This window comes from Pseudophryne corroboree, chromosome 5, assembly GCF_028390025.1.
Source record: "Pseudophryne corroboree isolate aPseCor3 chromosome 5, aPseCor3.hap2, whole genome shotgun sequence".
NCBI classification, from domain to species: domain Eukaryota; kingdom Metazoa; phylum Chordata; class Amphibia; order Anura; family Myobatrachidae; genus Pseudophryne; species Pseudophryne corroboree.
The window spans coordinates 663,396,819-663,419,134 of record NC_086448.1 but is presented as its reverse complement, the minus strand read 5'-3'; the positions used below and the strand labels follow the sequence as shown (position 1 = coordinate 663,419,134).

The window sequence follows — 22,316 nt, the reverse complement described above, 5'->3', positions numbered from 1 at the left end:
AAGAAAAATGCAGCTGCACACTGTAAGCACTGGTAATCAAAACAATTATAATAAATGCTCTAAAAACACTGGTAAACAAGACAATTATAATAAACTCTACAATTTAACATGGTATAAAATTGATTTTTTTAGACAATATTGGCCAAAAATGTAGGCCCATTTACCACGTCACGGTGACCTCATCAGGTGGGTCCTTATACCTAATACTGACATATTATATAAAATACCACACAGAAACCTTTCTTATGTGTACAATAGTTAAAACTATATTACAGCAGGGCCAGATTAATCCTTGGGGGTGCCCGGGGAATTTAAGACAAGGAGGCCCGCTGTGGAAGGCGGGGAAGTGTATTTTAGATTGTGCATACACCCCAACATGACCCATTCCAGGAGGGACAAAATGCTATCTGTCTGGACGTCCCTCTTAATATATGATTGGTGTTACCTGTGTTGAACTATTAAATAGATAAGAAAGGGTGCTTCAACACAGGTGATTGCAGTCATAACTTAAGACAGCATGTTATCCCTCAAGGACTGGGCCATATTAGGATGTATGTATTGTGTATATTAAATTTAACCCAATGGGGTATATTAGATTTAAACTAATAGTTTATTAATGACTGGATACTGTTTATAGCTCCACCTAATTGAATGACAACAATTTTATAAAATGTTCTTGTAGTGGAACAAAGACAACTTAAACAACCTTAGAATACACATAGACATTTTGTTTATAATTTATCTTGTCACATGCAAGTGTAGCAGCAGCAGCCTCTGTACTACTTATACACTGGTACAGGACTCAGGAGGACTCTGTATGTGTGCCTCTCTCTCTAGACCCTTATTAAATAACAGATTACACAGGACTTAGACACTCAGTAAGGGAGGAGGAGAAGCTGGGATCCCTGTGTCACTTATAGCTCTCTGCCCCCTCCTATCTCTCCTCTGGTCGGAAAGTAGCTCAATCAACCTGATACTCGGCCTGGAATGCATACTGCCCTGCTCGCAAACTGGCTTTCTGGTTCTGCTACTGCAGGAGAGGAAAAAGTAGTGATGTCAGTGTGCTCTGGCAGGGGGGACCCCTAACAAAGGGGTCCCGGGGTACAGTATGCCCTGTGACACATACAGACATTACTATATATTTATATATATATATATATATATAGTTCCTCCATAGGTGCAGCACTCAAGGCACAGTTATTCCACTTGACTTTCAAAGCTTCCTAGTCAATGTTTCAGTTTACTGTAAGCTGCATTCAAGTCTTGAAAATAGTTTACATAAAACTAAAATGTTGACCAGGAATCTTTGAAAGTCGTGTTGAATTATTGTGCCTTGAGTGCAGTACCTATGGAGGAACTGTGATCATTTTTAGTGATGGCACCGGGTCAGGAGACGTGAGTAACTGGAGTGCCTGGCCTAGGAGTATATATATATATATATATATACGATATGTACTCGGATCGGCACTCTCCCTGTGCATTCAATGGTGCTCCGGTGCCATCTGGAAGATGCATGCACACGCTTTCGTTAAAGGACAATCAGCAGCATTCAGAGACTGCAGAAACCAGGAATAAAGTGCAAGTGCTTTTAATCCATTTCAGCAAAACAGGGGTGATCACCCCTGTTTTGCTGAAATGGATTAAAAGCACTTGCACTTTATTCCTGGTTTCTGCAGTCTCTGAGTGCCGCTGATTGTCCTTTTCCGAAAGCGTGTATATATATATATATATATATATATATATATATATATATATATATAGGAAGAAAGGGTGTTCGGCACTCCTTGTAACAAAATGTATGGTGCCCGGTGCCCTCCTGTGCAGGATGCAGCTGCAATATATAGCGGTTGATAGGCGGCACTCAAAGGTCTTTAAATCAATAATCTACTGGAAACCAGATAGAGCTACGTTTCGTTTTAAAGACCTTTGAGTGCCGCCTATCAACAGCTATATATATATATATATATATATATATATATTTCAGTGTCAGTGATGTCACTTCCAGAGTTAAAGTAAGGCATAACACACAATCTATAGCCTCCAAAAACTTTGGTTATTTATTTTCTATACTTACTCATCACATACTACCTTAGTATGATCAACCAATAACAGTATCATAACATTGTCGAAAACCAAAAACATAACAGTAGAGAAGAAATTAAACAGTTATATAGCAATGCAGATGCTATGTATTCTCTGTAGATAAGAAAAGGTGAGGATGACCCAAAAAGTCCCATGGTAAAGATGAAAATAAGAAAGTTAATACCAAGGATAATGTATATAATAAAATCAAGTGCTACTAAGAAAAATAGACAGACGATGGGACAAGAGAGACTGAGTAACAGGGGGAGAGAGTTGAGCATAAAAAGAGTGGAATGGCGCTGCAGAGAGAGAGAGAGAAGGAAAGCTCAAGATTAAAAAAAAACCCAGGCTGCACTGGGGATAACAATAAAGGACGGAGTTTCCCCAGCGCAAATCTTAGGATAATGAGGATACAAATGGTAAAGTTCAAAACATATGTTTATTTTTTGGAAAGGTGGTACTGTTGATATTAATAAAACATTACATGTATTTCATATAACAGTGTAACAACCTATTACCGGTAGACATGGACAATAGACATACTACATATAACATATATAGTGAATTTAAAATATTGTGGTATTGCTCATTAATTTCAAATGCATATACAGCCTCTATGCTGTCTACTGGAGGGAGGGTGCGTTCCTCAACGGCTTACTCCCTTTCCTGCAGTAAAAAGAGGGTGTAGGTATTTGACAATTGATGGTCTTGAAAAAGAGAGAAGGATCTGTATTCCACAATTGATTATTATGAGGGCACGGTGTTGTAATAGGCAGTCTATGCCGTCGGCTTCGTGCTGATACCGTGATTGATCTCTACATGTCCAACCTTAATGTGCATACAGTTCCAGATGTATAATACCTTATAATAACCTCTCCACGAGACTTCCAAAAGTGCAGTGTCCGAAAAGGCTGAATTGTCCCGGAGGTGAGTGTGGTACGAATTCCGCCGGCGGATTCCCGTACACGCTGCTCTTAGCGCTAAGCGGCGTTGTATGGGATCGATGCGTTCTGCGCTCGACGCGTTTCACCTCGATGAGGCTTCTTCAGGATTGCAGATAGATTGATCCGTACCTGTTCACCTCTTTTATAGGGACTTTGTATAAGCTCCGGTCATTTCCTTAATGTGTTTTCCTGTTGCGTCATGCGTTCCACAATCGGAGTCACTTCCTATACATGCGTTCCATTGTCTTCCACTTCCTATATATGCGTTCCAAAACGGGATCACCTCTTATTATTTCATTTTCCTTTTTATATCTCTGTTATATGTATCATCCTGAGATAATGATATTGCAATAACCACATGCTCCTTAATTGTTTTTCTTTTTTACACAAAACACTGAACAGTGCACACTAAAAATGTAAACACTATCAACTAAAAACTAAAACACTTCTTCCAATACAGATGCAGATGCATATTATATGTCCAACTTATTGTTGGGCCATATGCAATTATTTGTTCCATTATAATCTATACACCACTACCCCACATACTACGATCTTTTAAAACACCCATAATATAGCTATTGTGGGTCTACTACTAAAATGATCTATAGGCTACACACAAGTATATATACCTATTGATAAATACTTAAATACTATTTTCTTCCCTATCTTAACGTAAAAAAGGCATAAGATCAAAATCAACATTGAGCCCCTTCGGAGTAAGGGTGCTCATGTGATATATTAGTTTAGTTTCTTCTTTGATTAATTGTTCCTCCAACTTCCCTCCTCTCCAAGGAACAGAAATCTTTTTCAAACCCACAAACTGTAAGACATGTTGATTACCCTGATGCTTCTCTTGGAAATGAGCAGGAACACTGTGATCCTTCTTTTTGTTCTTTATATTACACAGGTATTCCTGTATTCTAATGTGTAATTTACGTTTTGTCTGACCTATATATTGTAGTCCACAAGGACAGAATAATAGGTAAAGGGGTTAGGTAGTGACTCCACCTCCTTCAGCAGCATTTCTAGGTTAACCTGCTTTTATTTTTAGCGCAGTGTCTCCATCTCCTTTGTTTGTATATGCACTGGGGATAACATCTAGTTTAAAATTTAGTTACACATGTTACTTATATATAATAAAGAGAAAACTATAGTGTATGTAAAGTTATACAGATTACAGAAGAGCCATAGATCCATAATTGGGAGTCATTAGAGTATGCTTTTTTGGTGCACAGTCAGCTATGGCTGAAACACTAATTGATTTGCTGCACAAATTAATATATCCATCTACACACCTTAACCTACTCAATATACCCAAGGACACAATAAGAACCCCACAGGATTAGACTAAAAGACTTGCCAAATGAATTATCCATTGTAAATGTGTGCCTTCTATGGGGGATATCCAATTAGAGATACATGGAAACATAAGGCATAAAAAACATACATTTTTCAAATTTTTTCCCTATGTTTCCACCATATTTTTTCAGGCTATCCAATTTGGTTGCACAGTTCAGTAAAACCTGTGTGTTTTTGATAGAAACAGCCCTATTTTTGGATGAAAATGGGACTGTTTCCATGGATTTGGTTTCACCTGCCTAAGGCAGGTGAAACAAAATCTGTGATGTGCCGTGGCTCGTGTCCAGTTTTTGGGGCTAATAGGATAGTAATTAACCACAGCTAATTGAATACCCCTTATATGTGTTCACAAATAAGGCACTATGTACTGTATAGTATATTATGACCGTATGTACATACATAAGAAAGCAGCACTTATAGCCTATCTGAATTAGTTAATCTGAAGTGAATAAGCAACATACCCACATAAAGGGATTTTTGCCTGCCATTATATACATTTTCTAAATGTCAGTTTATAATGGGGATCAGTTAACATTGCTGGTGTCCCTTGTGAAAATGACAGAAGGCAATATATCTGAATAGGCCTCAGATAGGGCAAATTGTCTCTTGTCATATCACAACACCACTTCATACTGTAATACTAAACATTTTAAAGAAATAGTGTGATTATTATTGTTGGAGTTTGACTGTGAATGTTCTGAAGCATTGGGAACATCACTAATGCAGAATGCACCCAAGCTGAGTTTTGATGCTACCTTATAAATAACTTTTTTTTTTACCGTCAACAAGGCCCTACATATAAATTACCACATAATGAACAAAATAAAAATCCTAAATGTAAGACATACATTTAAGGCTTATAGTCATTTTTAGTAGTAGTTGGCTGGTAAATACTTTGCAAAAATTCTGTATTAAATAGAATTAGGAATGAGCATTGGTTTGTAAATTGGAAAGTAAACAACATTATTAAAAGATGTTACATAGCATTTCAGCTGCTTTATGGCAGGGGTTTTATATGTGTCCTTAAATGTAGGACATTTGCAAACATAAGACAAACTACATGAAAAACTGAACAGTTATGAATATTGTGTCCATAATGGTTGTCTAGAAGAACAATGAAACAAGCAGATATTTCAATAAAATAATTTCTTGGCATTTACTTGGGTTTGGGCAAGTAGTAATTCTTTTCAGAATTGAGGCACAGACTGCTTTTAATTTTGTCTGTGGAGTTGCTTGCCATAAAAAACACAATAGATAAATAGTATATCTGTGCATAATATATACAACGTTCTGGAGTTGTTTATCTCAATAGACTATAGTAATCAAAAGTAATGAACCTATTATGTGCAGGACCTTGGAGAGCGTAGAATGGCAGTAAAAGTGTGGCACATAAAAGGTTTATTAAAGGAAATTAAAGTCCATCATTGCCACACCTGCTCCCCTATTATAAGTCTATGGCAGGTCAGTGCCTTCAATCACAACTCAGCAGCACAGAATAGATCATGTTTCCTATTACATTTGCTTCCACAAAGAGGACACTCAGTTTCACATCTTCAGTGTGCTCACAACTCGCATTACATAAAAACAAAAGACAATTTTAACAATTACACCACATTGTCTGATAGTGGATACTAAACATTTTTCATGTACTGTTCTAAAACAATACTATTTTTATTCTCTATTTTGTTGCATCTGAAGGAGACAGAATACATTTAATATTTTAATGCTGTGCTTCCACTGGAAGATCTTTTATGAAGGTAGCTTACAAATGAAATCAGTGCCATCTATATAAAAATGGAAAGACGTTTTCACTATCTATTTCTTGTGGTGGTAATGTGTCACCAAATTTATACGCAAATGTTTCTTACAAATGCCCCCCACTTTGTATCAACTATCTATTGTGTATTATATGTTCTTATACAGTATGTTGACAGAAAATAATTTATTAATAAGTAGTTTTACTTTTTATTAGTTTTCTTTTCTATAGATCATTTGTACAATATTTATCTTATATATAATTATATTTTTAATTGTAAACAGCCCATTTCTCACTCAGATGATTTCAAGCTCTATGTTATGCGTACACGTAATAGGATGAGCGCCACCTGGTTGTTATTTTATTGCTAAACATTTCTTTTCATATTTATTTTTTTCCGCTAGAAGTTTCAACCTACAATGTACAGTATGTAATAAAAAATATACATAAATACTCAATCTACAATATAGTCAATGAACTTCAATTGTTTCCAAGGTCAACCACTGAACCTTTACCATATTTAGATACTAGTAAAATAAATAGCAGTATTTACTTGTGAACTAAAAAATACAGTGACTATACAGAATAGTCATATGAGCATGGGGATATTTGCTGTCATAAAATCAGTAAAAACTGAACTGAATTAAACCTGACATACATTTACATAATTGTTAAAATTTAGTATTCACATGAATAATTTACCCATATTTGTCTATTATTATTATTATTATTAACAATAATAATCATCATCATCATCATCATCATCATCATCATTTTATTTATATAACACTCTTTCTCCAACAGGATTTCAAGGCACTTTACAGGCAAGGGATCAAAAATAAAGCACATAGTACAAAGATTAATATAGTAATACAGAAGTAAAAGAAAAACCTAGAGAGCACAATAAGCACAATCAAGGGTTGGTTCAGACATTTTGGGTAATAACTTCCATGGGTTATATATTCCACTCACAAAAGGTATCAGGTGAGGCAGGCATGTTGGGCACACTACGTAGAATTACACTTGCTGGAATAGGTCATGCCTAGAAGAGATGACACAAAATGGGTTGATTACAGCAACCTAACACTAGGAGTCCAGTCCCAGCATAACTGTCAGGCCCGTGTGTTTTTCATCCTATCCACAAGCATACCAGGGGAGGCAGCCATGTTGGGTGCACTACAAAAGTTATGCTGTAGGAGATAAGCCACGCAAGGACCCAAGACATACATGGGAAAAGCTAACACATGTGTAGTAGTATGATATACCCTGTATGGAGGATAGATCCATGTGAAGCACGTCCTTCACCATGTGGTAGTTTAGTATATAGGCATAGCATATGGCAAGGTGAAAGTATATGTTACAGTACATGATGGGGTCCAGGAGCAGCAGATAGGAGAGCCAGTAGGTGGCAGTATCAGCATAGGGCAGAATAGGGCAGATTTGCAAGCAAGAGTCCAGACAGATGGTTAATTACATGACTACCAACTCAGATTAACACAGAACTAATCTGTGTTTGTAGTCGTGACTACATTTACTTTTCCACGTTTATGAGTCTGCGAGTTCCGTATTTTGCTGGATAACATTAATTACTTATGGGACTGGCACCCTGGCAAATTGTGTAAATTAAGGAGAGGGCTGGACATCAAGTATATATATATATATATATATATATATATATCAGTGACGTGTGGTGGGGTGAGGCAGGTGAGGCAGAGCCTTTCCTGTCATACTTACGTTTAAACCAGAGTTTTGACTCAATAAAATATATGAAAAATACTGATAATTTGTTTGAAATATCTTCTTTGCATTATTCTAATAATTTTTATAGCCCAAACTCTGGAGTAAAAAGTCTATGGCAATGCCTCACCTGTGTATCCTTTCCACACATCTCTAATCAAAACTCACCAGATTTCCAGGAGTTTATACTGCTGCACCTGTGTATAATGCCCAGATGTACCCTTTGGCTCATATATTGCATGTAAATCTGGTTCTGGAGTTAGCCAGTGCCTCCTGAGCCATTTAGCTCCCCGCACGTCCCTGATATATACAGTATATATACATATATACACACACAGTATACTGTATATATATATATATATATATATATATATATATATATTGCTGTGGTCACTACTGGTCAGTAGTTTAGCTGATGTTTCCTTTTATGTGTCACGTTGACAGCATAATGACTACAATTATTAATTGTGAAAATCTAAATCAAGGTGTTGTGAAAATGCACTCTCTATGTTGCCAGGGCTGTATTAAAAAGTGTGAAATGGAAGATAAAATATATAATAGCCTGGAAAGTAAACTCTGTCCTTTGATACGTTGCCAGTAGAACTGATTGGGTGACAGCTGCAGTTTGCCTAATCCACAATGGACTCTATTTACTATATATATATATATATGTATAAATGTTACCAAATCTTGAATGGACCCAAGATGGGAAAAAATTATATCCTCTGATATCGGCACTTTCAGACATTTTTAATTTAAAGTTTAGTGGTAATTACTCTATGTTAAATTTCATGTAAGACACAATGTTAATAAATATTTTATTTTGCATTGATATTTATTTATTGTAATATACTGTAGATGGCTGTAGATGGAGACGATACACATCTATGCATACTCTCAAAAGAAATTAAGGGTAAGTTGCTTTAGTCTTTCATCAATTATCAAGTTTCAGCATTATCAATTATCAAGTTTCAGTATTAGAAAAGCTCAACCTTATCCTAAATACATTCAGTGTAGAAGTCATGCTATATATAAATAGTTTTCATTTTATTTAAAGGGTAATTAACATGTAGTGGGACTAATGATGCAGTACAGAATATCCAGAAGTAAGGGGGATTATGATTCCAACAGCTAAACTCATAGTGTTAATAATTAATCACGTATCACTGCTACTGCAGAATAGAAAGCAGTTACTATGTAATATGAATCCTGTATTTCTCCTCCCTGCCCCTGTGTTATGTTCCTTGTTCTTCCACTTTTTGGATATATTACAGACATATGCTGCATATGCTTAATAGCAATCCTGTGTACACTGAATACAGCTGCATTGTTCTTATCAAACTGGATCAACCTGTCCTCATTGACAAAGTACCTGAACTTACAGTATAGTATTCTAACGAGAAAAGTTATGCCCCATCATGCAGCTCTACATAGTATTATTATGTTAGTAGGACATACCAGAAGTACTGTAGGCAGACTGATTTAAACAATAGGACATACTGTATGTGACACTTGCCCTTGTAAATTATATTATATATGTAACAATATAGGTTAGACTAATCCAAAATTATTGGTATCTGAAACTAGTTCTCTTCACCCCATCCTCGTAAAGCATGGAAAATTGCTCCTGAATGATCTCTACCACTTGGATCTAATATAAATAATTCCATCCCACAATACAAGTCTAATTTTTGCATATGGGCCCAGAACACCTGCTTTGCACTGAGAACAAACATCTCTATCTGCCCAACACTTTCTATCAGCAGATGTAGTAGTCTTAGTGCTTCCCTGTAAACATGGATGCATCTGCGACACCTTAGTGTCCATATTGTGAACATTCAAAAATAACCTTTACAGTCTTGATTTGATCCGCTTTGTTTTTTCTCTTCCCAAATAATTTCTTGAACCTACCCAACAGAAAATAGTATTAAAAATGTTTAGATATTCCTTTTTGGTTTCCCACTACAGTTGCCTTAAAATCACTTTTTAAATAAGCTTGCTCATTTATGTGTAACATGTCATGATTTTTCAGTAAATATAATAGTAAATTCTCCATAAGTATACATAATGATACTTAAATGTCTGAAGCCTTTTATACCATTGTTAGATTGTATAATCTGTATGCTGAGATACAGTCGGGGGTTAAATTGAAACTAGCTTGCTCATTTATTATCTGCACTGAGTGTGTTTCCGCAAGTGTTGCTGTTATAACAATATGAATAATTTTAAACCACCTGTTGGCTCTGTCAATATGTTGTGTACCCTTGTGTGGGCAGGTATTGATAAACACCAGCTTTCATCCTTTTCAGATCATTTTAATGTTAACAAGAGCAAAGCTTTCTCTCCACATGTCCTAAGAAAAAGAGATTGTAGAAATTAACTAAGAAAATTTAGCATTTCTAATAAGAATGGGCTTTAATAGCAATCCTTAAATGTTTTCTTCAAGTGTTCTGCAGTGATTTATGTCTTAGAAGTATTAAATAAACCAGAGTCTTTGATTCTTAAACTTGCTCTTATCTCTGTTTATTCAACAGTGGAAGAAGACTCACTAGCACAAGAACTCAGGTAAACACAATAAACAATAAAAAATGCATTTTAACCACATTTTATTTTGCCATATCAACAGTATTGTTAATCATGAAACTAATAAATAATTCCAATGATTATATATTATATTATTGACCAAACGTATTAGGCCACAATTTGTGGGATCTGGTGAGGTAGTCATTAGATTTAAAGTTTCAATTAGTTTATCTCGTGATCCAGCAAAAAATCATTAGATTTAAAGCAGCAATTAGTTGTGTTTGTGCCCGCACAACTAATTGCCGGTCCGGGCACCTGCCAGATCCATTGACTATAGTATTGGCAGCACCTCTTACTGAACAGGGTAGAATCTGCCACTGGTTATACTGTAACTGTCTATTCCCAGTAATACTGTCAATTGAAATGCACATGACTCTCAAATATATCTTTAAAAAAATATTACCTTTTAAATCTTTCTATTGGGAAAATCTGTATATTCAATTGGGCCTTATATTAACTCTTCCTTTTTATCTCATCCTCCTGCAGTATGCAGATTCTTACATATTTTTAGTTGTAGAGTAATAGCATTATTCCATGTAAGGTGTTTTATACAATATAGTAGTTGATACAGGACCGTTTTAAGAGAGGAGGAGGCCCATGTGTAGCCTCTTCTGTCCGGGTCCCCTTCTCTCTGCAGGCAGTGCTGTAGAATTGGAGCACTATAGGGCTCAGATTCTTATGCACATGTGCAGATCTCCAGGAAAATGGTGCGGCAAGCATTTTCCCAGCAATTTCTCTACTGTGCATGCACAAAACACCAGGAAAATAGGCACTGTGCCATTTTACCAGTGATTTTTGCAGTGCTGCTGCCATTGGCATGGGACTCTAAAGGGGTAGGTATTCAAGAAATGTGTGCAGCATTTGCGGTGTGGGCTTCCCCGACTCAGGGTCCATGTCCATTGTACACACTGTACCCATTATAAATACGCCAGTGAGTTGACACTTACAAATTCTGTAGAGATGAGTGGTTTGGTTTTGTTGAAAACCGAACACAATGAACTTTAAGGAACCAAGTAGATCCAACACATCTCAGATCAATTTTGGTGTTCCGCGTGGACTGAAGTCAAGTCTTCCCTCAAAACTGATTCTCAGGTTTTGGATTGCATGTAAGTCCCTCCCTTGTGATTTCAGGTGCCATTTCACTAAGGAGAGTATTTGTTGAGGTGGACAAAATTGACTGCAAATTAGAGATGTGCATGGAGTCTCATGTTTTGGTTCTAATTTCATTGTCATGTTTTGGTTTTGACTTTGCAATAGCACTCAAGTGTTTTCAGAAAAGAAACCCAAATCCAAAACCAATCAAAACCCTTAAGGGTGGTTTTGCACATCTCTAATTACAAACCAAGGGGCAGATTCAGACCTGATCGCTAGGCTGCATTTTTTCACAGCCTGCGATCAGATCTGAACTGCGCATGCATATTCACCACAATGCTCAGGCACGATGGACTGCAGCAACGGGGATCGCCGGCCAGTGACAGGATGGTGCAAAATTTCTGAACGCACGGGTGATTGCAAGGAGATAAACAGGAAGAGGGCATTTGTGGGTGGCAACTGACCGTTTTCTGGGAGTATTTGGAAAAATGCAGACGTGTCCAAGTGTTTGCAGGGAGGGTTCCTGACGTCAATTCTGGTCCCGGAAAGGCTGATGTGATTGCAGCGGCTGAGTATGTCCTGGGCTGTGCAGAGACTGCACAAAATCAGTTTGTGCAGCTCTGCTACACATGCGCTCGCACACTTGCACAGCGAAAATCCACTCCCCCTGTAGGCGGTGACTATCTGATCGCAGCAGTGCAAAAATCGCTGCCTAGCATTCAGGTCTGAATTACCCCCTAAGTCGTTAGCGATTAGAGATGAGCGGGTTTGGATTTACTCGATTTTTACGCCAGAATTTTCGCCATTTCTTATTTTCTGGATTTTTCTTATTGGCTAACCAAAACACGTGACGTCCGATAGCCAATAAGGAGATTCGGGTAAATTGAGTAAATCCGAGTCAAACTGAACCCGGTCATCTCTATTAGCGAAAAACACATTTTTTACATTTTCAAACTGGTGCAATGTAATAGAATGCAGAAACATGCAAACTTGCATGTTTTCTACAATTATGCAATTTGCAATGGCAAAACTCGCATCCAGATGTTTTGCCATTGCACACATAAAACTTGGGCAATGTAATAGGGTGCGAGATCCGCTAGATCTGTGCATGCTTCTGTCAGGAAAGTTAAAAATGAGAAAAAAATGATGTGAGTCTCTGTCCTCAAAGCATAACCAGCCCTGGGCTCTTTGAGCTAGTCCTGGTTAAAAAAATACAGGGGGAAATCTGACTGAAGTACCTGTATTTTAACATCCAGCACCAGGCTCTTGGACCTTTCCTGGTTCCAAAAATATAGGGGAAATAGACGTAGGGGTCTCTCATATTTATATTTTTAAACCAGCACCAGGCTCCAATAGCCTGGGAGGTAATGCCACAGCTGCAGGACACATTTATATTGGTCCCTGTGGCCATAGCATTACCCCCCAACTAGTCAGCCCTGGCCGGGCATTCCTAAGGGGGAGTGGAGACCCCCCTCCAGGGCACCCAAGACAAGGGCTGAAGCCAAGGGCTATCCCCGGCATCCATTAGCAGTGGACAGCTTTTAAGTGTAAAAAATAGAAAGAAAGAAATGGAGAGAAATCTGCAATGTAGCCTATGAAGGGAACCACTAGTTTGTGGCTTACTGCAGGTTAATAGAGGTCAACTACAGTATGTGGTTGATTGAAAACCAGCCTTGGAAATTTCTGATGGCATATATAGGGCATCTACAGGGTCTGATGTTATATAATGGGCATTTGGGAGAGTTTAATGACATATAAGGGCAAACGGTGTGGTCTAATGATACTTGGTGCATCTGGAATGGTGTGATGGAATATAAGAACAAATGTGTTAAGGGAGACAGAGGGTGGATTCACCAGGCTGATTCTTTGCACCAGGTAACCAAAGCAGATCTTCATTCTTGGGTTTAAAGCTAATGGCTGCAAAAGAGTGCTAAGGAGAGGAGATAATGGTGCAGGTAATCAAAGAAAAAGTACATGAGTGAAGAGGGCCCTGCTTCTAATAGCTTACAATCTATAAGAAAGGGGTTGTGAAAAAAAGAAGAGACACTGAACAGTGCTGGCATACTGTAAAATGTGCTGTCTGGGAAATGCCGCAGTTGTGATGCTGTCGGTCAGAAGACCATGGCATCCAGATGCGTAGAATCCCGACATGGGGAAGGTACTGTAAGTATATTTGCATTACCCTAATGTCCCCCTAACCTTTCCACAGCCTAAACCTAACACCCCTTCCCCATCACAGCCTAACTCTCCCCAGTGGTCAAGCCTTACAGCATCAGTATTTTAATGGCTGGGATGTGCTAGGAGGCAATAATTATTCATGACCAGGGACAAACTGGGGCCGAAAACCATCCCTAGCATATGCGTGCATGCACGGAAGGTGTGCGAACGCACATGAAAGGGGCACATGCATTATGAAGGGAGTGCGCAGACACTACCCAAGGGGGCATGCCATGAGTCAGGGGGAGTGGACTCGTGGCATGCCCCCATTTCCATGAAGATGCATGCTGTGGGCAGGGGGACGGGGCGCGTGGCACGGCACAAGGACACAGCACATGCGTGTTGCGAGTCAGGGGGGAGTGTACTCATGGCATGCCCCCATTTCCATAGAAACCCATGTTTAGGGCGGGAGTATGGGCGGCCAGACCAGAGAGGCAGAGACTGCTCTGTGCATAGCCTTCTCGGATCTCTGTGTGACCAGACTGGCCCACCAGCCCATCAGCCCTTGTTTTCATGACTAATTAAGCCAGGAATGGCATAAGGCCTATACCTCCTCCAATGTGTGGAAAATGCTCTGCTTTTTGGCCAACATTATAATTAACCCCATCCATTTCAATTACTAATAATGGCATTGTCACTCAATAATGCACTGGACCCATTTTCCCTCCACCTAAGTTTGAGTGCTAATATAAGTTTACTCCACTGTTATATTGTAAATTAGAGGCTAAGAGGCTAGTGTTTCGTCTCCCAACAGTTCAATGCAGCCTACAGTCCAGTGAGCCATGTACCCCCTTCCCTACTCTCATGTACACCAAAACACTAGCTCTTAGACCAATGAAGTACCATAGTTATTATTCTTATTTCAAATTGCATATTGTTTGTTAGAGATTTACAAAAGTTACACCCACAAAGATTAAAACAACACAACATAAAAAAAATGGCACACTTAAAAAATGGCATGTAACGATGTAGAAACTTGGCTCGGATTGAGACAATGGATAACAACTCAATGGACCAGTAGGCATAAATAAGCAATATGCAACACAAGCATACAGGAAATCCATATGTTGTATAAGAATAACAGTACATGCCTGAAGGCACATATCTCCAAATTCTTTTTGTATGTGCACATGTGCAGGAGTTGGTCACAGTGCCCCATTAGCCACAGCATGATTGACATGCTGCTGACATTTGGCGATGACAACGGCGAGTATTCCAGAAAACGTGGGCGTGTCTGCTTCATTTTCTGGTTGTGCAGAAGCCAATGGCTGTGTGTTTGAAACAGTTTCACTGGCCGTCACAGTAGGGCAGTCTTCACAGCAGTGAAGACCCCTAGACAAAGCAATGCACTGGGGCCCCTACCCATCCTCAAGCTGTAGGGGCGGGGGGTGCTATCAGTTACAACTTTGATGTCCTGTTAGCGGTAGGGGGTGTTCTATCTTGCAAAACCCTAAAGGTGCTGTAAAATACACTATTCACTGCTGACTTGGCTTTCCACTGAAGTCATATATTACAGTACATTCCCACTCCCTTACAAACAGCTGCAAATCCTCACACAACCTTTAGACTGTGTTCTGATGGGATCTGGGATTGTTGTACAAAACAACCAACCAACACAGTTTGTTTCTGAAATGCAAGTCTGCTAAGCTGTCTGTCACTGTCTGCTTTACACCTTCCTCATAGTACAGAAACATGTTGTAGAGGGTTACTGTTTACTGGTTTGTTTGTTTTTTAAAACTCTTTATTTTCATGGAAAGGATTTTGTGTTGAACATGTTACAATAGACACAGCACAATAATAGCAAACTGCAAATTGTAGAAATATGATGGTCGAGTGACATAAGAATACGGTGAACAGTTACTGTTTACTGTTTTATTTAGAGATGAGTGAAAGTGTGGTAAAATTTCAAGCAAATACAGTTTTGTGACATAACTGGCCAGTTCACAGAGGTATGATGTTCCAATGATAGAATCTCTGTTTTCTACTTTTTTCCATTCAGCACTATTTGGGAGATTTATCAAACCTTCTAAAGAGGGCAAGTAAAGGTTTTTGGCTATAGGAACCAATCAGATTTCACCAGGGCAGTCCCAACAGCATTGTAGGTCCCAGGCAAAGCAATCCACTGGGCTCCTACCCAAACATTCACACAAATAAAGTAAAATAATAACTTACCCCTCCTGCAGTCCCACACCATCTCTCCACATGCTTCCATACAGTGAATGGCTGTAAGCATTCTGATTGGTTGATAACTCTAGCCCCTGGCCCAGCCCGCTGCTGCTCAAAGGCCCCTAGAATCATGGGGCCCTGGGCAGCAGCTCAATGAGCCCATACGTTAAGATGGCCCTGGATTGCACATGTCATTTTATAGAATGTAGTTCCAGTGGTTGTCAAACTCAGTCTTCAGGACCTCACACAGTTCATGTTGTCCAAGTTATCCGGCAGTTGCACTGTGTGTCACTAATGGTCACATTTTAAGATTCCACAAGTGACCTGCAAAACATGAACTGTGTGGGGTTTTGAGGACCGAGTTTGAGAACCTGTATACTAGATACATGAAAGCTACCATTTAATTGGTTGCCATGGACACCATCCACTTGTATTCTTTAAAAGGTCTGATAAAACTCCATGTATATTTGTAAATAGTGTAAATATAGAGCTGAGATGAGGCAGTCATCCCACTTTGTGGTGTTTTTGGGACAGGACTGAGAACACATGTCCAAATTCAGCAAGCAAAGCGTAACGTTTTGCAGTGTAATATAAAACAAGGCGAATATTTTGATGAACATTTTCAATAATTTCTGTCCTCTCTGGTTTTTCCTTTAGTAGATTATGTTAAATCTGTGAGTAACTCAATGGTGGACGTTCTACACCTTTGTGACTATTTTATAGCTTTAAACAAATGTTATTGAAAACAATAAATATGAATCATTCTGGGATAGCCAGCAGGTACACATTTGTCTTATAAGAAGGCTATAGAGAATGTCTGACCTAGTCCTTATGGATTTACAGACATGATGTTCTCTGTGGATTTGTATTCCATAGCTACTGTACCAATTGGGCGATTAACAGGTAAACATGCATATTTATTACATAAAATCAACATTTATGGTGTTAAGCCATCAATATAGTACAGCAGCTTTGCCACATTACTTAAATTAAAAAAAATATGTGTTTGATAAATTACAGAGCACTCTGTGCTGACGTCATTCACTTATGAAATAAATAAAATTATTACATGTATACAGGGAATGTGACTACAAACCTGTACAGTATAAGGGATTTTTTTAAAGATTTCTTTGAAGTACAATTACAATGATGCACTTACTTATAAATATAAGAACATTACTAGAAACCACTTTTCATGGAAATTATTACAAATCTACATACTGTATATTTGCAGTCATGTTTCCAGTAACCATCTAGCCAATTCCCCATGAACAATAGCACACACTTTGCTTAAAAGGTCATTTTATCCTAGCAGGAGGACAAGGCATCTTTTAATCCAAAGCAATGATAGCAAACTGTGCCTTGCTCTCTTCTGTCTTTACACATACATATGTCCGCAAGAGCTGTGTATTCTAATGTCCATATATGGGTCAAGCATGGAATAGCTGGCAATGCTCCCTGCTGTTGGAGGTCAAGTACATCCCTGGCACTGAAGACGCATTTCCCTGCTGTTTGCCGACAGAAAAAAAACCTTAGGGGTAAATTCACTAAAGCTTCTAAAAATGAAAAGTGGTGATGTTACCCATAGCAACCAGATTCTGTCTATCATTTCCCTATTGCATCCTAGAAAATGACAGTCAGAATCTGATTGGTTGCTATGAGCAACATCACCACTATTTGAATTTTAGAAGCTTAAGAAATTTTATCCCTGACTGTTTTTGTATGTCAGCTTTGTTGTTTCCATACCAGCTGACATTGGCCCTCGTTCCAAGTTGATCGCTCACTATGGATTTTTGCAGCGCAGCGATTATGGCAGAACGGGGCTAATCTGTGAATGCGTATGCACCGCAATGCACACGCGCGTTGTACAAGTACAAAGATCTTTGTGGTTTTGCACAGGTTCTAGCAACGCTTTCAGTCACACTGGCGAACGCAAGGAGATTGACAGGAAGTGGAAGTTTCTGGGTGGCAACTGACCGTTTTCTGGGAGTGTTTGGAAAAACGCAGGCGTGGCCGGGCATTTGCTGGGTGGGTATCTGACGTCATTACCGTGTCACTCGTCGCAGCAATCATCGCACTGGATAAGTAACTACCGGGCTGGTCTTGTTCTGCACAAAATGTGTTTGCTGCTGCTCGGCTGCACAGGCGTTCGCACTCCTGCAAAGCGAAAATTCACTCCCCTGTGGGTGGTGACTATGTGTTTGCATGGTTGCTAAAAGTAGCTAGCGAGCGATCAACTCAGAATGAGGGCCATTGTTTCCCTTTACAGTACCTTGTCTGTGGCCTGTTTAATTGGTGTAGCAGGGTTAAACCTTACATTTTGTGTCAGTATAGCCAAGGTTTAAAATATACATATGATGAGTGTCTGAGCCTGTTGAATGAGACGAGTGATTCTTTTCTTATCAGTAACCTATGGGCCTGATGCTGAGTTGGACATAAAGAGCCCAAAACAAAGTTACTGCAATAATCTATAACCAGATTCAGATGCATATACACTTGGCATACTATGGGCCATATGTGATAAGCCTTGAAAAGTGATAAAGTGCACACTGATAAAGTACCAACCAACCAGCTCCTAACTGTCATTTTTCAAACCCAGCCTGTAACATGGCAGTTAGAAGCTGATTGGCTGGTACTTTATCACTGTGAAAAATATAACTTTTCAAGGCTAAGTACATCTCCCTGTTATGCTTAAACAGGGGGGCTGCTAGGTAAGGGGTGGGCAAGCCTAGGCCGACTACATTAATGTCAACTAAGTCACACCTGGACACATACACTTGCCAGTCAACAAGGGGTGTATGGATCACAGGGAGAGAGAGATGGCTTGTGCTGTGACAGTTACAGCCTTGTGCCAGGACAGTTGGGCAGCGGCCATCTTAGGAGGACACAGAGCAGCAACTTGGAGCAGAGGAGGCAGTGGAGTAACTAACCCAATTGGGTGGGGTTTCCAGTGACTGGAGGGAAGACAGTGCATCAGTCAGAGGATCCGGTGAGGGGCAGGTACCTAAAAACAGACTCATGCACTACTGCTCACCGCCACTTATTACAAGCAGTGAGAGCCCCAATTATTATTCCTCATATATCAAGATCAACCTATAGACTCCCCAGAGTATTTACTAAATGACTTTACATGGTCAAACCTAGCCCAGCACAGCTGTTCTCTTTAACCACTTTTTTTTTCTCCCCCCCCCAAAAAAAACACTCAGAAATTGTCGGGGGAAGGGGGGGGGGGGGGTTATGAGTGAATTAGGTGAAGAACATGAATTTAACCCTATTCAAAAAGATTTTAGTTAAAAAAAGATTTTTCTTTTTATATTTAAAAAAAAATACCCCCCCCCCCAACATCGGAACATCAAACTGGAACATCATGACCATCGGAACATTAAACACATTGCAAACATTGCAGCTTTCATTTTGAAAGCAGGGACAGCCTCCAGGTACTTGGGGGGGGGGGGTTAATTTACACTTTCCCAGCGGCTGCTATTGTCTGCAGCCGCTGGAGGGGGGTCCCCTGCCATGTAATCAGTAGGGGAGAATGCAGGGATGCAGAAGGACCTTCCGGTCCCACTGACAGCAGCAGCGGAGGGAAGTTTCCCTTCCCTGCCGCTGGTAATACAGTTTATCTGACTGGTCGCAAACTGTGCAACCAGGTCAGATAAAGCACTTGCAGGCATGGTCGCATCTGATGCGACCATGCCAGGCAAGTGGTAAAGCACCTCTAACCCACAGCAGCATAGAAAGAGTATACAGCTTCAGCATTACAGGGAGCATATCACTACAGGATTCAGCTCTTCAGAGACCTGCAGCTCATGGGCGTCATTCCGAGTTGATCGCTCGCTAGCAGTTTTTAGCAGTCATGCAAACGCTAAGCCGCCACCCTCTGGGAGTGTATTTTAGCTTAGCAGAAGTGCAAACGAAAAGGTTCGAACAGCGCCTATAAAAAAAAAATTGTGCAGTTTTAGAGTAGCTCCAGACCTACTCAGGGCTTGCGATCACTTCAGACCATTCAGTTCCGGATTTGATGTCACAAACACGCCCTGCGTTCACCTAGCCGCGGATGCATTTTTCCTGGCATGCCTACGTTTTTGCAAGCACTCCCAGAAAACGGTCAGTTGACACCCAGAAACGCCCCTTTCCTGCCAATCACTCTGCGGCCAGCAGTGCGACTGAAAGACCTTGTGTAATATTACATTGGCCGTTGTGAAAGTACAGTGCACCGCATACGCATGCGCAGAAGTGCCGCTTTTTCACTTAATCGCTGCGCTGCGAACATTTTTATCTAGCGATCAACTCAGAATGACCCCCCATGTTTGTTATTGCTGAACAGAAAAAGAGTGAATTTGCCGGCCAAGGATAGGTACATATTTGGGGTTTAGCAGAAGATACTTTTGTTATAGAAATTAAATAAAATAATAATTTTGTCTTGCTGCAAGCAGTAAACCATTTATTTTCAATGAAAGGGACCCCCTCCCCCCCCCCCCCTCCTTTGAACAGAGCTAGCCTATCCTTGAAAAGCTTAAGACTCTGAACTTGAATTACCGGGCAATATACTAAGGAACTTTAGTCATTTTTAAAGAGTACTCCAACGAGAACTGTTTAACTGTTTAATAAACTAGTTTACGGAGCCCCATTAGTAATGTAGTTTATATGTGATTACTTTTAATTGCCTTTGTTAGTATGATAACTGTTGATAGTAAATTCTGCAATGTTTTTGCTGTATTGTGTACTATATATACAAAGTGTGTGGTTATTAAATAGAATTGATGTTGTAGTATGTGAAGTACTGGTGTGCAAGAGTTTCATTTATAGTGTATCCATTGTGAGCATCCAATGCTTGTGTTTACCATTTCAAAACTTTTCAGCAAGTAAAGACTTCACTGACAAGTTCCAGTGTAATAAAACTTTCTTTATATTAGAGGTTCTCAAACTCAGTCCTCAAGGCACCCCATGGGTCCAGGTTTTAAGTTTATCCATGCTTGGCCACAGGTGACTTAATCAGAACCTCAGTTTATTTGATTTAACCATCTGTGCTGAGCCACGAATATACCTAAACCCTGGACCATTGGGATGCCTTGAGCACCTTGTTTGAGTACCTCAGCTTTATATTGTTCTGTCAAATTTAATTAACTGAGCTGAGTTAAAAAATACTTACCATAAGGTAAGGTGTAGCTTTCATGATACTTACCTGAGTGTTACATATGACACATGTTAATAATTCAGGTGCAAGTCTGGATTTAAGACAAAAAAGCATTCAGTCCTACACTGGGTACACACTATACAATGAAACAAACAATGGGGAGATGTATGAAGCAGTGAAAAGTGTGGAGAAGTGAGCAAGTGGACAAGTTGCACATGGCAACCGATCACCTTTGAAGTAACATTTATCAAGTGCAATCTATAAAATTATAGGTACTGTAGCAGCTGCTTCATACATCTCCCCCAATGTGACCAACATTCCAATTTCACTAATCCCAGAACCCACACTAAAGAGCATACACACTATGCAATCTTCCGAACCATGAACCAATATATCGTGTCAGAGTGTTCTATACAATTAATTCTTTCTCCTGTACAGTATATGCTAACCCACTATACAATGTGCACTACATCGTTCATTCCATCATCTTACCTGATGTGCACCACATTGTTCATTCCAGCACATCAGATGGGAAGATGTCATAAACCACAGGTAAAAATAACAAATCAGATGTATGTACACACTATAAGATGGACCGTCCAATCCACCTTGGGATGATATACTGTATATGATGAGAGATATTATAGTGTATACTCACCTTTACCATCAGCCCCATATCTGTTAGAGTATCCTTAGCTAGAACCTACATATTTTACTTGTACCTGACCTGGCAGGAGTTTAATCTGTCCACCTACTGAAAGAGTGCAAAATGTAACCCATACATTCCAACTAATTAACCTGGAGCTCCAGAAAGACATGCACAGCGATCAGGGCGCTTGATTAGTTGTTATATACACAGTAATGACCTTACTGCCCATGAAAATAGTGGTCATTTCTGTATAGGGCCTGATTCAGAAATGAGCGCTGCTGTGTTTGCTGTAGCACCTGTTGCTGGAGTTGCAGGTGCGATAACATGTAAATGCTAGTTTCAGGTTTACTAGCATCTGCTGAAATGTGTCAGCCCTGAGATGCCTATTTTAAGTGCCCCTGCATGCAGTTGCCTTGCTGGTGGTGGACTCTCTGGAACTGCCGGATCCAGCATCTACACTTGCCCTTTCATAAGGCAGGTGCAGTGTCTCCATCTGATCATGGAATCTGTGGACTCGGTATGCATCTGAGAAGATAGCTCACTTGCAGAGACATGCTCTTCATTTTGCCTATTGAGTTCTGATATCAGCTC

General features: G+C 39.5%; 1 protein-coding gene across 9 annotated transcripts in view; it reads left to right on the top strand.

The window, feature by feature from the left end:
• The window catches only part of ST18 (ST18 C2H2C-type zinc finger transcription factor), a 340,135-nt gene that overhangs the window by 142,813 nt on the left and 175,006 nt on the right, over positions 1 to 22,316 (top strand). For 7 of the 9 annotated variants that reach the window (XR_010177857.1, XR_010177858.1, XM_063923709.1 and 4 more), the window contains exons 3-4: positions 8,740 to 8,794; positions 10,416 to 10,446. Coding sequence is in view for 5 of the 9 variants with exons in the window: in XM_063923709.1 (XP_063779779.1) it covers positions 8,740 to 8,794; positions 10,416 to 10,446 (86 nt within the window). In the remaining 4 variants the exon portion in view is untranslated. Of the gene's footprint in view, positions 1 to 8,739; positions 8,795 to 10,415; positions 10,447 to 18,708; positions 18,940 to 22,316 lie in introns of those variants that run through there. The other 2 variants (XM_063923712.1, XM_063923711.1) reach the window with 2 other exon arrangements.